This window comes from Aquarana catesbeiana, linkage group LG12, assembly GCF_042186555.1.
Source record: "Aquarana catesbeiana isolate 2022-GZ linkage group LG12, ASM4218655v1, whole genome shotgun sequence".
Classification (NCBI taxonomy): Eukaryota; Metazoa; Chordata; class Amphibia; order Anura; family Ranidae; genus Aquarana; species Aquarana catesbeiana.
In genome coordinates this window covers 48,304,915-48,321,388 of record NC_133335.1, presented here as the reverse complement: position 1 = coordinate 48,321,388, position 16,474 = coordinate 48,304,915, and the positions used below count along the sequence as shown (strand labels likewise).

The window sequence follows — 16,474 nt, the reverse complement described above, 5'->3', positions numbered from 1 at the left end:
CCAAAACACAGCACAGCATTAGGCAATCAATCAGAAATATACAGAAACGTATTCTCTCAACCACACATTTCTTACATGTGAGCCACCATTTTTGGCAAAATAACTAATCTATGGGAAAACAGGCCCAGATGTCTGTTATGAAGAAAAGTGACATGTGCATGACAAAATACATCAGTTCTGACAAATTATATATATACTGGTTTTTAATCCAGGAGGTACCTGACAGTATATTGAAACCGCTACTTTTCCTGTACAAGTGACACTTTTCCTGTGCAAGGCCAAGTTTGGTTTTCACAAGAAAAAGGTCAAGATTTCCTTATATAATTAATAAGTTAATATGTCTCCTTATAAAATGCCCCGTTTTGTTGCAGGTGCACTTTAATGCAATATATCCTATGGGGTTTACTAGTCACAGAATTGCATAGGTAAATAAATCTCATCAGAGCAGTAATAATATTAGTAGGGAACTTCCCACAGCCCTATCTCGCCCTATACTCTACTTCCTGAGCCCCATGTCCGGCTTAATTAGGACCTGATGACTTGTTACCCACCCTTCTGTTTCCTGAGTTATCATCATTTAGGTGTGTTTTGTGTGTTCAGTATGGCCACAGCGGCACACCCCTTCTATTTCAGGCAAGTCTTTACTGTCATGGAACCAAAGTAATCCATAATTCCTTTCCTAATGTAGAAGTGCTGTCACTGAGCCGGTGTCCTACCTGCAGTCCAGATATCGATTATGGTAGTAGAAGGTCATACTGGTGATGTCACCGTACAGCTCTCCAATCTTTGGGCTTCCGGAGATATTGGAGCATAGGAGGTAGCCGCACAGCACATCTCTAGTAAACAAACACATGGATAGGTCACCTGGTGTTTTTATAGACAAGGGGCCAGTTAATATGACAGATGAAGAGTAGTAAGCCACAGCAGCCAATCAGAGGTGATGTCTGATTCTCTCATTTGTAGTTTTCGACCATGGAGAAGGGTGTATAGCATGATCAGGTCTTTAATTTGCGGTCTGTGTCTGCATTGGGAGATTTCGTTCCACTTCCTCTTTTGTTGGCCCCAGCACAGGATGTGAAAAGGAAATCTTAAGAACAGACACAAGCAGCGATAGGTTTTGCGGTTTGCTGTGTAGGTTATAAAAACCTTGTCTATGTTTAATTTGTAAATATTGTACTTGATAAGGGGGAACTCTAAGAGCGATTTCACACTACTGCACTGTGGTGTTGCAGCACAATGTACCCGCAGTTTTCGTGTGGGTTACCCAGTTTCCCATTGACCTCTATTGTGTCCTGTGTTTTTTTTGGTGTGCTTTCTGAAAGGGCACAGAAGATGCAGCATGCCACAACCACAGGTACACTACACTATGGCCAAACCACAGTGCAGCAGTGTAAAAGGGGCCTAATTGAAAACAATAGTCATACACTATATAAAAAAAAAAAATCAAAAGAATGTTGTTAAAAATAAAAATTAAAAAAATTCAAACTAAATTCTAATACTTAGTGGGATCAAATTGAGATTCGTTTTGAACCATAGTGATAGGAAAATTCAAACAAGCAGAATGGAATATTTTTCCCCCCGCACAAACGAGTTTTGTATTAGTGAATTTTGTCAGGGAAAGTCCTTTTCACTCTGAAATCAAATATGTTAAGTGTAAACTTATAAAAATCCTATTTTTTCTTTTTTTACAGCTTACCTGTAAAATCCTTTTCTTGGAGTAAATCATGGGACACAGAGCCATAGTTATTAACCACTTGCCGACCATCCGCCACAGTTGTACTGCGGCAGAATGGAACGGCTGGGTGAAACGACGTTATGCAACGCCCATGGAGCCTATGCGAGTGCCCGGCGATTGCAATCACCACCGGACTCCCACGATCACTAGGAGAACCGGGATCTGTGTGTGTAAACACAGTTTTCAGTTCTCTGAGGGGAGACGTGACAGATCGTCTGTTCATACAGAGTATGAACAGCGATCTATCTTTCTCTACACAGTCCACTCCCCCCTTCAGTTAGAACACACAATAGGGAACACATTAACCCCTTGATTGCCCCCTACTGGTAAACCCCTTCCCTGCCAGTGACATTTTTACAGTAATCAATGCATTTTTATAGCACTGATCGCTGTAAAATGCCAGTGGTCCCAAAAATGTGTCAAAATTGTCCGATGTGTCCGCCATAATGTCGCAGATCGCCACCATTAATAATAAAAAAAAATTAATAATAAAAAGGCCATAAAAATTTGCCCTATTTTGTAGAAGCTATAAATTTGCGCAAACCAATCAATATACGATTATTGCGACTTTTTTTTTTTTTTTTTTTACCAAAAATATGTAGAAGAATACATATCGGCCTAAACTGAGGAAAAAAAAAGTTTTTTCATATATTTTTGGGGGATATTTATTATAGCAAAAAGTAAAAAATAATGTGTTTTCAAAATTGTCACTTTTTTTTGTTTATAGCGCAAAAAAATAAAAACCGCAGAGGTGATCAAATACCACCAAAAGAAAGCTCTATTTGTGGGGAAAAAAGGACGTCAATTCTGTTTGGGTGCAACGTGGCACGACCGCGCAATTGTCAGTTAAAGAGACGCAGTGCCGAATCGCAAAAAGTGCTCTGGTCAGGAAGGGGTAAAATCTTCCGGGGCTGAAGCAGTTAACTTAATGGTTATATAGGCACCTTCAGGTGATGGACACTGGTATACACAATACAGGAAGTTCACTCCCCTATATAACCCCTCCTCCTTCCAGGAGTACCTCAGTTTTTGTAGCAAAGCAAAATATCTAAACCCCAAAAAGGGGAGGGACCTCTGTGTCCCATAATGTACTCCAAGAAAAGGATTTTACAGGTAAGCTGTTATAAAAATCCTATTTTCTTTATCGTACATCATGGGACACAGAGCCATAGTTATTAACTTAGTGGGACTTTCCATAGCAATGCTATTTGAGGGGAGGGAGAGACAACCCGCAGGGTACCCCCAGACTTGAGGACTTATACTGCTGCATGCAGCACACTGCACCCAAAGGCGAGATCCTCATGCCTCCTTACATCTACCTGATAAAATTTGTTAAATGTATGTACTGAAGACCAAGTTGCGGCCTTACAAATCTGAGCCATGGTGGCCTGGTGACGCACTGCCCAAGAAGCACTAACCGACCTGGTAGAGTGCGCCTTGACTTGAAAAGGGGGAATCTTATCCCTTAAATCATGTCTGAATTATAACTTGCCAAATCCACTAAGCGGCAGTGGATTTCGACGCTGCCTGTCCTTTCTTAGGACCCTCTGGCAGAATAAATAAGAGATCAGTCTTCCTAATCTGAGCAGTCGTCTTTAAATAGACTTTGACCGGTCTCACCACATCAAGACAATGTAGTGACTTTTCTTCCCTGGAACGTGGGTTTGGAAAAAACAATGGCAGGACAATGTCTTGGTTCAGGTGAAAACCTGAGACCACTTTTGGCAAAAAATCTGGACAAGGGCGTAACACCATTCTGTCCTCATGAATAATCAAGTTTGGCTCTTTACAAGAAAGAGCAGCCAATTCCGAAACCCTCCTTGCTGAGGATATAGCAACCAAGAACACCAGCTTCCTTGTCAGCAGGACTAAGGGCATATGCTGTATCGGTTCAAATGGCTGTTTTTGTAACACTGACAAAACTAAGTTCAAGTCCCAAGGGTTCAAAGGTGATCTAACTGGTGCATTAATCCGCATTACCCCTTGTATAAAACCCTGGACTAAAGAATGTGTAGCAAGCGGTCTTTGAAAAAAGGCAGATAAAGCTGAGATTTGGCCTTTAATAGTACTCAAGGCCAACTTCATCTCTACCCCTAATTGTAGAAAGGCAAGAATTCTGCCTATGATTTTTCTCTGAGGGTGCAAACCCTTGGATTCACACCAGGAAACATAAGGCCTCCAGACTCTATAATATATAGTTCTGGAAGCTGGCTTCCTTGCATTAATTAAAGTAGAGATATCTGACCCGGAAAGCCCACGTTTCTTCAGAATGTGGGTTTCAATAGCCAAGCCATTAAATTTAGCGTTCGTAAGGTAGGATGGAATATCAGCCCCTGTGAGAGTAGGTCTGGCCGTAGTGGAAGGGACCATGGATCCCCCACTGCCATCTTTACGATTTCTGCATACCATTACCTTCTGGGCCATGCTGGTGCTACCAGAATTACCGGCTTTTTTTCCAGCTTGATCCTGCAAAGAAGTCGAGGCAACAACTGAATATCGGGAAACGCATAGATCAGTGAGAACCGATCCCACGGGGTCACCAATGCATCTGTTCTGCATGCGAGTGGATCCCTTTTCCTTGACACAAAGTTGACTAACTTCGTGTTGAATCTGGAGAAGATCTAGGTCTGGAGTCCCCCATCTTTGGCAAACAGCCCAAAAAATGTCGGGGTGAAGAGACCATTCCCCCGGGAATAACTGTTTTGCGACTCAAGTAGTCCGCCTGCCAATTCTCTACTCCCGGAATGAAGACTGCCGACAGGCACGGAACATTCCTTTCTGCCCAAGTTAGAATATGGTTCACCTTTGTCTGCGCTGCAAGACTCTTGGTGCCCCCTTGGTGATTGATATAGGCCACTGCTGTGGCATTGTCAGATTGGATCCTGACAGGATGATCACGTAACCTTCAGAGCCAGACGCACTGCCTGAATCTTTAGGATATTGATGGGCAAGGCTTTTTCGGTTCTTGACCACTGTCCCTGGACAGTTGTCTTCTCTAGTACTGCTCCCCAGCCTGAAAGGCTGTCGTCTGTTGTTACCACTTTCCAGATAACTGGTCTGAAGGATTTCCCCTTCAGCAGATTCTGGGTTAGTAACCACCAATTGAGGCTTTGGGACACCCTTGGGGACAGCCGCATTGGCAAGTCCAAAGCTTGGATCGTTTTGTTCCAAGCAGATAAAATATTGTTTTGCAACAGTCTTGAATGGAACTGGGCATAGGGAACTGCTTCGAATGAAGCCACCATCTTTCCTGACAACCTCATGCAAAGGCGAATGGAGGGATCTACTTTCGACCTGACCATCTGCACCAACTCTCTTATGGAGTTGATTTTTGCCTAAGGCAAGAACACCTTTTTCTGGGCTATATCTATGATCAGACCAAAATACTCTAGCTTTCTTAGGGGTTTTAAGGAAGATTTCTCTAGGTTGAGAATCCAACTCAGACTTTTCAGGTAATTGGTTGTAATGCGTACACTTTGCTCCAAACGAGCCACCGTTTGGTCTATTACCAATAGATGGTCTAGGTTCGCCAAGACTGTTATGCCCTGTGCCCTTAACCTGGCTATAGGTGGGGCCAGTACTTTTGTGAACACCCGGGGTACTGTGGCTAACCCGAAGGGCAAGGCTACAAACTGAAAGTGCTGCTGTTCTACTTCAAACCGCAGAAACCTTTGGTGAGCAGGAAATATAGGGACATGCAGATGTGTATCCCTGATGTCCATAGACGCCAGAAGTTCTCCTCCTTGTAGAATAGAAACTACTGACCTGATCGACTCCATGTGAAAGGAGCGGATCTTCAGGAACTGATTTAGATTCTTTAGATCTTGAATGGGTCTGACATCTCCATTCGGTTTTGGTACTGTAAAGAGGTTTGAATAAAACACCAAACCTTGCTCTTTTGTGGGGATCTGTATGATCACCCCCTGAGCTAGTAATCGGTCTAATGCCTGAAACAGAGATTGTCTTTTCTCTGGATCTTTGAGAGCTATTGACCTCAGGAAACGAGACGGTGGAAAGTCCTGAAATTCCAGCTTGTACCCCAGCGTTACCGTGGAGATGACCCATGTGTCCTGAATTTCCTCTTGCCAGACTTCTGAGTATTGCAGAAGTCTTCCCCCCACTCTGGCGAGGGGGGCACCTCTTCATAATGAGGCTTTAGTATTCTGCTTTGCAGATTTCCGGCCCCAGGTCTTTTTCTGTGCCTGGGCCTGACCCTGAGGCTTTCCTCTAGAGTCTGACGGTGGAGGCCGTCGCCACTGCCTAGAGGCGGTTGCCCCTGGCGCAGGGGAAAGAGTCCATTTTAAATGAAGGATGTTTATACTTCCTTTTGACTGGCAAAAGAGTACTCTTCCCACTAGAAATCGTTTGGATGTATTTGTCCAAATCCTCCCCAAATAATCCATCCCCATGAAAAGGGAAACTAGTAAGAAGCCTTCTGCAAGTTGCTTCGGCTGACCAATTTTTTTTAACCACAGGGTCCTACGCATGTGTACTAGCACAAGCGCAAGACGGGACGCCTGGTGAATAGAATCTTTCATGGCGTCTATGGCAAAACATAGTGCCTTTGGTAGTTCGGCCAAATTGTGGGCCTGTTGTGCAGGGGCCTCTTTAAGGGCCTGTCTAAATTGGTCCCTTAGGGACTGACAGATGCCTATTGCCACAACTGCAGGCTGAGTAACCGCACCTGCCAAAGAAAAAGAGGATTTTGACAGAAATTCCAATCTTTTATCAGTTGGATCTTTAAGCATTTGTGCATTGTCTACTGGACAAGTTAGGCTATTATTCACACTGGAAATCGTAGCGCCAACTGCTGGTACCTTCCATCTTTTGGTGAATTTCTCCTCTATGGGATAGAGTGCTGTGAATCTCTTTGGAGGGAGAAAATGCTTATCTGGGTGATCAGTATAAATAAGCTCTTCTAATAATGTGTGTACAGGAAACGCATGAAAAGGCTGTGAAGGTTTTAAGGAACCTAAAGAAGAAACAAAACTATCAGCTGACTCTGTTAGAGGTAGCTTGAAAGAGGCACGAACCATCTCTGTAAGAGATTGTATCATTAATTTCTCGGATTGCGAGGCTGAAAAAAGGGTTCATCTACTGTTGTTTCCTCTGCAGAGGAGTAATCGGTTTGTCCTTCTTCCTGATCCCCTGAGGGTAACCCCTCATCCTCTACCCACTGTTCCCTTGGTAAGGGGTCTGAGGTGGGGGAGGGGGAAATCTAACACGCTTCCTATCCTTTTGGATAGCGGATGCGATTAAAGTTGCTAATCTTCCTTCTAGGCTCTGCAGGGCGGAGGAAAATGCAACTTCAGTCACATATACAGGGGGCTGAAGTGTGAGAAGCAGTTGCACCCTTGGTAAGGGGTCTGAGGTGGGGGAGGGGGATCTAGCACGCTTCCTATCCTTTTGGATAGCGGATGCGATTAAAGTTGCTAATCTTCCTTCTAGGCCCTGCAGGGCGGAGGAAAATGCAACTTCAGTCACGTATACAGGGGCTGAAGTGTGAGAAGCAGTTGCACCACCAATTGGTCCCGATGACTCACCCTGGCTTGCCATATCTGGTATCTCAGGCGAGGATGACAGTGTGGAGACATGACTGGAGTTCCCGGCGCCTGGGGGTGGAATTTTTGGTACCTTTTTTGAGAGCCATAGTGCTGAGCACAAAAAAAAGAGGCACTAGGTAAACAAGACAATGTAGTGACTTGCACACTTGCTGAGTAAAATAGTTAGCAAAAGAAAATGCTAATAAAGTTCAGCTTTTAGTTGTTTCAAATGTTATTTCCTGTACTGGAAATGCCATGCATCCCTTACGTGCCCCCAGCGCTTGTGTCCTGTGTGTCCGCTTGCAGCTGTGAGATGTGAGCGTCTGTCTCTGTCCCCAGCACCTGCGCCGTGTGCCCCTCGTGTACTTATGTCCTGCACATGCCGGCGTGCCTTAGCCACGCCCCCTCCGTCAATCAACATTCCTCCTCTGTCTTTCATTAGCCCTAATCTGCGCACGCACGGACGGCTGACACGCTCCTTGAGCGAGAGGTGAGGCAAGGGAGGGCTGGGCGGCGGGAATTTTGAAAAAAAAAAAAAACTTTCTGTGGGGAATAGAATAACTTCTAAATGAAAAAGCCGCTGCCGCCGCACCCCCCGGGGTGGAAGGGGGAAGGGGGGAATACAAGCTTCAGTTGTACCTCCCTCCCCCAGGGGGGAAATGTTCAGGATAAGGATCCCCCCTGGCTTTTGAGACCACACACATGCTATTTAGCTGGGACTTTTGAGCTGACTGAGAAGCAACATACTAAGGCATTTACTCCCTCTAGTGGAGACATTAGGCATGACAACATTTTTACTTTATGTAAGAAAAAAATGCACAGTTGGACTTTTTACAGGCTTCTTCCCTTACCTTTTCCTCGCTACAGGATACTGCTTTAACAAACAGATCCAAACTTCACCCATCATGACGGGCTGTGTTGGCAAACCTTCAAGGACCGGGTCCCTATTATAGGGGGTCCACTGCCTTGGACCCGTATAGCACTCCTCAGAAAAACTTTAGGTAATGTAGCATGACCAAAAAATTCCTGGGTCCTAGGGCCCAGCCCTGCAAAGAGAGGCGTTACAGGCAAAACCTCATGCTTCGTATATGAGGCCCGGGTACCATCCACCTTGGCCGCAGTGGCACTTTGGATGGATCCGGTCTATGGAGGCTGTTTAAATCAAGCATGGGATCCCTCCAGCTTGGAGCTCTTCAGAGCACATCTTCACTAGTGACCAACACCTTAGACACTGGCGAAAAAACGGAGGTACTCCTGGAAGGAGGAGGGGTTATATAGGGGAGTACACTTCCTGTATTAGGTATACCAGTGTCCATCACCTGAAGGTGCCTATATACCCATTAAGTTAATATCTATGGCTCTGTTTCCCATGATGTATGATAAAGAAAGAAACACGTTCTTAAATGACATGTACTATGTCATTGACTGTACTGATAGTAATTTTCATATGAAAGCTTGTTAAAAAAATCTCCTAGTATATGGCCAGCTTTAGACTACCCAAGGGTATCATTCTGTCATATACAGATGACCACTAGGTGGAGCAATTACAAAATTGTATATGGAATAAAATAATCAGAACATTAACATGAGGTCATGTCATAATATTGTGTTATGTTGCATACTTTTAAATAAAGAAATAAAAAAATATGAACAGCAAGCAAATACAGGTATGAAAGCAAAACTTTTTTGTGGGGGAAATGTTGCAAAATTAAATTCAAATTTGTACCCCTGAAAAATACCCTATCGCCTCCCCTTACTAAGCCAAAACCTGCACAAAGACAGGCCATTATGCAAGGCCTATGCTACAAGAACACCCCCCACAACCATACTTCTGAATTATTAGGGAATCTAAAGTAAAGAAGCTATGCAGATAATATCTTTTGTACTTACTGTTTGCTGCATTGAAGCCATTTATCTCCATCTTTCCCACAGTTCCCCTTCTCTGTCCCTTCAATGTTTAACTTTTCATAGCAAAGCCGGTCAGACACACCTGGAATAGCGCAGGTACAGTATCAGCTCTCACAACTCCTGGGTATTTTTACCAGTTGAATCCTAGACACAGGGCCGGTGCTCTCCGTTTTATAGAAACCCTAATGTGGCACTTTCTCTAATTATGTTGGGTCTTAAACATGTCAGTATTTTTAGCATGTCAGTAAAAAAATTGACCACGCAACCTTGACCAACTGCAGACACAATAGCTTATACTGATATTTTCTCGATATTCACCAGGCAGTGGATGGGCCACCCATACATTTACAATTGTATTTAACCACTTGACCTCTGGAAGGTTCTACTCCCTTCATGGCCAGGGCATTTTTTGCTGTTCACTGTACACTGTACCCAAATTAAATTTATATAATTTTTTTTCACACAAATAAAGCTTTCTTTTGGTGGTATTTAAGCAGTACTGGTATTTTTTTGTTTGTTTTTTTTTGCTATATAAATTAAAAAAAAAAAAAAAAAATTTTGAAAAAAAAAAAAACACGCATTTGTCATAGTTTGTTATACAATTTTGCAAATAAATCTTTCCTCATAAATTTAAACCAAAATATATTCTGCTAAATTTCTTTGGAAAAAATAACCCAAATCAGTGTATATTATTTAGTCTGGGTGAAAGTTGGAGTCCACAAACTATGGTATATATATATATATATATATCTGAAAATCAATCACTCCTGATGTACTGACGGCCATAAAATGCCAGGACAGTGCAAATATCCCCCAAATGGCCCCCTTTTGGAAAGTAGACAGTCCAAAGTATTTAGTACGAGGCATGGCAAATATTTTGAAGTTGTAATTTTTGTCACAGTTTTTTGGAAAATGAAACTATTAAATAAAAATATTTTTTTTCACTTTCTTTTTACGTACTGTCACCAGTGCACTACAGTGTCATCATATGACTGGTGTGGCGGTGATCAGGACTGGTCACAGTATGTTAAAAAAAAAAAATTTCTATTAATTTTCTAAACATTTGTTTTCTTTTCTATTTTTTACATACTGTAATCAGAGTAGTGCAGTGTCACCATAGTGACACTACTACTCTGGGGGTGATCAGGGATATATTCCTTTTTTTTATTTTTATTTTTTTCAGGGATTTCTTTTTTTGAGGACCACTGTTCTAAGCAATAGTTTTAACGGTCATGAATGGCTTCCATTCATGACGGCTTGCTTACTATTTGTGATGCTGTGATTAACTACAGCTAATCACAGGGTGCTGTGATTGGCCCAGGTATCATGTGATAGCTGTGGGCCAATCACAGAATCATAATAGTAAGTAAAGTTATAATGAATGGAAACCATTCATGACAGCTTTGCTTACATTGTAACCACATGATTGCTAGGATTGGTCATAGTTGATCACATGATAGTGAGCGGCCGGGTACAGAGCGCCATTATCCACCGGACACAGCAGTCATGAAATTGCACCGCTATGCAGCCCAGGGGGCCCCAGCAGTGCACAAATGCTGGGCAACTAATCCATACGTTGCCTAGCATGTAGCTCCCTGTCCACTTGCAGTAAGTATACTGTGGGCAGGCGGCAAGTGCTTAAAGTAGAGAGGTTTTTTTTTTTAATTATTTGTTTTGAATAGACTAGGGAAGATTAAGACCCCTTTCAATCACTATTATTTTTCTTTTGCTATCCATGTAGTATTGATGCATTTATCCTTAACTTGCTGCATCTCTGTCCCAGAGACACAGCAGGAAGTGAGAGGCGATCTCTCCAAAAAGCTGGGTTATCCCATCTTAGAGGGTTGTCTTCCCTCCTGTTCCTGTGGAAACTCAAACATTTTCCATCACTATTCTGAAGACTATGGTCCAGGACACAGAGGGTCAGGGACACAGATAGCAATAACAACCCCAACTGTTTCCAATACTCTGTCCAAAAAAAGAAAAAATTTTGACTTTACAAACACCTTGAAGCCATGCTCCCTCTTATACACTGCACCCACCATTTACACTGCAAAATGCAGCACATTCCTACCCACCACTCACCTCTGAATATTAAATATACAGTACTAAGCATATTTTTATATTTCTGCATAACAACCCCCCCCCCCTTTTTTTTTCCCCCAGGAAATTTTGTGTGGACATTTGTCACTACACGCGTACAATGCACTTCCACGTGAGCAGATCAGAAGCCTGGTAGAACTATGTGTGGTTGTCTGTCTACCAGTCAGGTGTAACCTGACTTGCATCAGCATAACAACCCTGCTGTGAGCATCAAGGAGGAACTTTATATTTCTGTAGGTTTAATGATTGATGGCTAATGTATAAACCAGTGGGACAGAGATGTATAGATATGCATGTTGGGATCATATTAGTCACAACACCTGCAAGTGATTTCATGTGATTTATCAGGAAAACCCTGGAAGACGCATTACAACTACTGTACCCTTCATTTCTCTTCTTCGTGAGAAGTGTCAAACTACGTTGGCTGATGCAGAAAACAAGGGAGGTAAAACAAATAATCAGCTCACTTATCAGTAATTAACAGGTCAAGAAAATTATTGCTGGATTGATCTACAGCAATGGAAGAAGTTGGTAAAGCTGACTGTACGCTGAGCTAATGTCACCTGGTTCCTAATGAATCAGCTGAAATTCCAAAAGAGTGGATGGCCACATCAGCATCACTTTACCCAACAACTTTTGATTAAAAAGAAAAAAAAAAGAAAATTCTTAGGAGTCTGGTAGAAAATAGATGGCTGAACAGTGACTGCATCCAATCAGATGAAGGCACTGTTGGAGCAGTTTAGTGCTTCTTCATTCAGCCTAAAGGCCAGCTTAAGTGTTACTATACAAGTTATGTGTTGCTAATGTTTGCTGAGTGTTGGGGTCAGGCAACGAGCATTTTCACAAGAAAGCAGAAATTGCATGCAACTCATGACACCAAAAAGAACCAATATTTTTGGGGGAAGGGGGTGTAAACTGCAGCCTGTATACCCTGTGCAAAGAGCATGCCACTGCCTCTCCTGGGTTGACTGGCCAGACTCTACCTATCTTCCAGGGTCACCTGTAGAAGTAGATTCCTCAAATTCCTGGGAATGTCTACATACAACTAGTTGGAGAAGTCATGACCGGTCACACCCATTGATTGTCACAGCCATGCTTATGATTGTAGCAGATGTCCCAAAAGTGTGAAGACCGAGTATAGGATTGCATTCTGCCCTACTCCACCCAAAACCGAAACAGATTTTGGGTAAAGTTCCACATGTATGGCTCTAGTAAATGATATGACACTCACTGCGTCCCCACACTGTATTGCACTGACGATCTCTGGTCTTGCATCGGCCTCCGTAACATCGGCCCTGTTGGACAAATATATTTTATAAGTAAAAATGTTTATCCAAGCTGATCTTTATTCTTTTAGGTTAAAAGTACAACGATGTGCATTCCCATTGTGTCGAAATAACTGACCAGAAATACAAAGAGCAAAATAGCAGTCTTCTAGGAACTGTTGCACTAAACTGTGTGTGACCATTCAGAGCCAAACCAGAGTCTGTGATGCATGTTGGGAAATGTCTCTAACGTAGTGGACTTCTGGTAAGCTTAGACTTTGTTAAGTGAGAGCATAAATCTCTGCCTGATCTTTCTAGGAATATCACCCATGGGCATAGTGCAGTCCACACTGCCAGTAGTGAGGAGCTAGCCTGGCTCTGCAGGTACCTTCCTACATCACATATCCCAGAAAGGCTTCTTCAACCCTTGTGGTGCTGTCCCGGGGCAAAGATGACCATTTCTGAGCTTCAGGGACCAGGTAAGGTCAAAACAAAGTTTTATTCAACAAAAAAAAAAAATACGTCTGACACCATGTACATAAATATGATTGGAAAGTAAAACTGGAACAGGGTCATATAAATTCATAAATCAGGAAAGTCGATTTTAAGGCAAATATTTCCCTTTTATTTTATTTTGGAGAGAGAAGGGAAGAATTTGCGCTCCTGTCAGGTATTTATGCACGTGTATCCCTGCTGGAGAGATTTCCATTCACTTCATGCCAAGACAGGGAACTATGGAATATCTCTTCCAACAGGGATGTATTTCTAGTAGAGTGAAAGAGTTAAACTTTTAACAATGTTTTTATATCTGGTTTTGCCTTCCTGTGTCTTGATAACTGCTTCCACTATTTCTTGTGTGGGTGTAACAGAGAAAATCTCCCTATTGGGGACACAGACAGAAATTGCAACCCTCCCCCATTGTATTCAAAAACCTAAACAATAAATCTTAAAGTTTCTTTTTTTACCCACAATAACAAGCCTGAGATAAACACCTGCTCTGTGCAAATGGTATTGCACCAGCATTGTACACTCCTCCTTCCCTGCCTGTGCTCCCATAGCAAGCTGTAGGCGCACTCCGAGCTGGAATGTGTGGGAGTTCTTTACTAAAACCGGAGAGTGCAAAATCTGGTGCAGCTCTGCATAGAAACCAACCAGCATCCATGTGTTATTGCCAAAGCTTAATTGAGCAAGCTGAAGTTAGAAGCTGATTGGTTACCATGCACTGCTGCACCAGATTTTGAGTGCTCCAGTTTTAGTAAACCTCCCCCTGTGAGTCCATAAACACAGACAACAGCAGGAGCCAATGGCTCCTGTTACTGCCTTGTGTCCTGTGAGAGCAGAGAGAGAGTGAGCCACTGCAGACGGGCATAGCACTGGATTGAGTGAGGACTCGGGTGTTTAGGGAGATGAGGTAAAAAATGTCCCAGTAGTTTTCCCTAACGTAGAGAATGCATTAAGGTAAAAAAAATATCTTGCCTTTAGAAGAACATTAAACTGTACAGTACAGGACTTGTAGTCATAGACCATGGGTTACATATGCCACTACTTTCAGGTGATTGGACAGTGGCAAAACCTCTGCTGGAAATGTGCCCCTCCACCCCCCACCCAGTGCATTCTCATAACCTCACAAACTCCTTGAGACTCCAGATTTTTGGTAGTGTCCTTAGGTGATGAATCACCTCTCCTCTGGAGACATTTTTACACCATACTTTTTTAAAGTTTTCTTCACTACTTTGACTGACTTTTCTATCAAGATCCAACTTACTTTATTGCCTCAGGGCTCATAGCAGTTTGCAGATCAGTTGCCTGGTACATCTTGGCAACTGTACCCGCAACAGTGGACTGGCTTGTAATATTCGTTAAAGGATGCTGGAACCTGCATTTGGCGCTCGCCTTGCAAGTGGTGGAATCAATGTAATTAGGCACAAGGTGCTATACAGAGGCGGAGGTCCATTCCTATAGCACCTAGCCCCTGAAGACCCCTTCAAGGGTATGCCCACCATGACAGATAAAGTTTGGTCCCCTTCAAGAACCTGCATGGGTAAGGTAAGACAAGGGTAACATTTAGTGTTTATTCTCCTCTGTAGATTGGCTGGAGGTAACTTATACTTTTTTGAATTTGGTGGGTTTTTTGCCACACAACATTGCTGCTTGGAGGGGGGGGGGGGTGACATAGTTGCAAATGTCTGATAGCTGGCACACTTCTGTCCACAATTTCAAGCACAACTGCTCTTTCCTACCTGCTTTTCCAGAGACGAACTTACAGGTCAGCACCTGGGTTGTAGTGGTTCCTTTCCTGGACACCCTCTCGATCCACATCTATTTTGTGAGTACCCCAGCAATGGCAGAAACAAGTGCACTGGGAGGGGGAGATAATCCCAGCAAAGCTGTTTCCAGTGTCTAATCTGAAATTTGCAGCATAAAACCCATGGTCTGTGACTCAAAGTCCTGTGTCTGTATCGTACTATAATAGATTGAATTTACATGCAAGTCAACTAAACCATGTTGCACTTTTTATTGTATTAAACTGTAATGTTTATACTGTTATTTTGAATACTGAATAAAAAGATTGTAACAGAATTTACATGCAAGTCAATATTTTTTAGGCTTTAAAACGTAAGTTTAAAATACGGATATTATAACAAAACAACAAGGGTCAGAGTTCTGCTTTTGCATTATGGCATTAAAAAGTGACAGACAGCTGGTTCTAAACACACTGACAGAGTTGTCCTTCACCTGCTCATCATCACAGAAGTATCCATCCTGTTTGTGGAGATTGGGTGGGCACTGTGCAGACAAAGATACACAATGATCGTCAGTATAAAATTTCACAATGAATGAAAAGGGTTTCTAATCTAAAGAGAAACATTATTATAATTTTTAATGGAAAAGTTGTTGAGACCAATAAAATAAAACCCATATGGAGAGAAATATGGAGAAACGAGTATGCAGATCAGAAGCTCTGACTTCAGTCTGACCCAAAGGTTAGCATTTTAGGAGATCCGCAATTGCAGGCAAAAATTTTCTCTCACTCGTTTACCAGTTGTGTCTCATTTTCTTTATTATATTGTAGTTAACCCGTCCTTCAATGTGTTTTCTTATTCAGCATAGGAACCTTTTCAGCAAGTACAGAAAATAACTGAACTGAAAGCAAAGACCATGTTCGTGTTCTTCTGTAAACTACCAATTTCCCTATCCTCTCTATAATGGTGATAAAGGCAGACATGTTTGAAGTCCGGCCAGGTTGAACGTAATGCAGCAGATTCATTTTAACCCCTTCCCACTGCCACCTTCTAGCCCTTTAAGAGGTTCCAAATGCTGGGAGGCGGGCATTCTGATCATGTGACTGCTGTGATTGGCGGTCACCTGATCAGAAAGCTCCCGATCGCAAGTAGGCATTGGGAGCTCTCCAGTACCTGCCGGTAACTGTACTATGAGCAGAGAAATTTTTACATTTGTGACGCATATATGTGGCCTCTCAGCGTTAAAGTTCAACTGATTTTTATATGTGACTAAGTGTGTAGCATAAAAAAAAAAGGTTCAACAAAGCTTTGAAAACTAAAGATAAATAAACAAAGCCCACCTGCTGAAAGGCCGCGTATATGCGTACGGCCAGCAGGAAGGGGTTAAAAGGGGAAGTCCTGTCTAAATTCAGCCACCACAAGGTATATTCCACAAACATTTAGAGAACAGCTTCTCAGCCATTCTTCAAGCTGCTCTCCAGAGGTGGAAAGACTAAGGCCTCGTGTACACTGCTGCTGGTAAACGGATGTTTAGGAGCAGTTGGGCATTTTTTTCAACTGCTCCTGATCTCTCCTCTATGTTATCTTATCACTACATGTACACAGGTTCATTTATAGGCTTTTTTTGGAACCAAAAAAAATGTGTTCAGAAGCTGTGTTTAGAGGCATTTCAAGCGG

At 42.6% G+C, this 16,474-nt stretch overlaps 1 protein-coding gene across 1 annotated transcript in view; it reads right to left on the bottom strand.

Annotated features, from left to right (window-relative positions):
* Positions 1-16,474, bottom strand: part of ADAM11 (ADAM metallopeptidase domain 11) — a 98,525-nt gene that overhangs the window by 19,572 nt on the left and 62,479 nt on the right. The window contains exons 19-22 of the mRNA XM_073607717.1: positions 15,291-15,341; positions 12,521-12,584; positions 9,169-9,268; positions 717-836 (exon numbers count right to left, since the gene is read on the bottom strand). Of these exons, the coding sequence (XP_073463818.1) occupies positions 717-836; positions 9,169-9,268; positions 12,521-12,584; positions 15,291-15,341 (335 nt within the window). The remainder of the gene's footprint in view (positions 1-716; positions 837-9,168; positions 9,269-12,520; positions 12,585-15,290; positions 15,342-16,474) is intronic.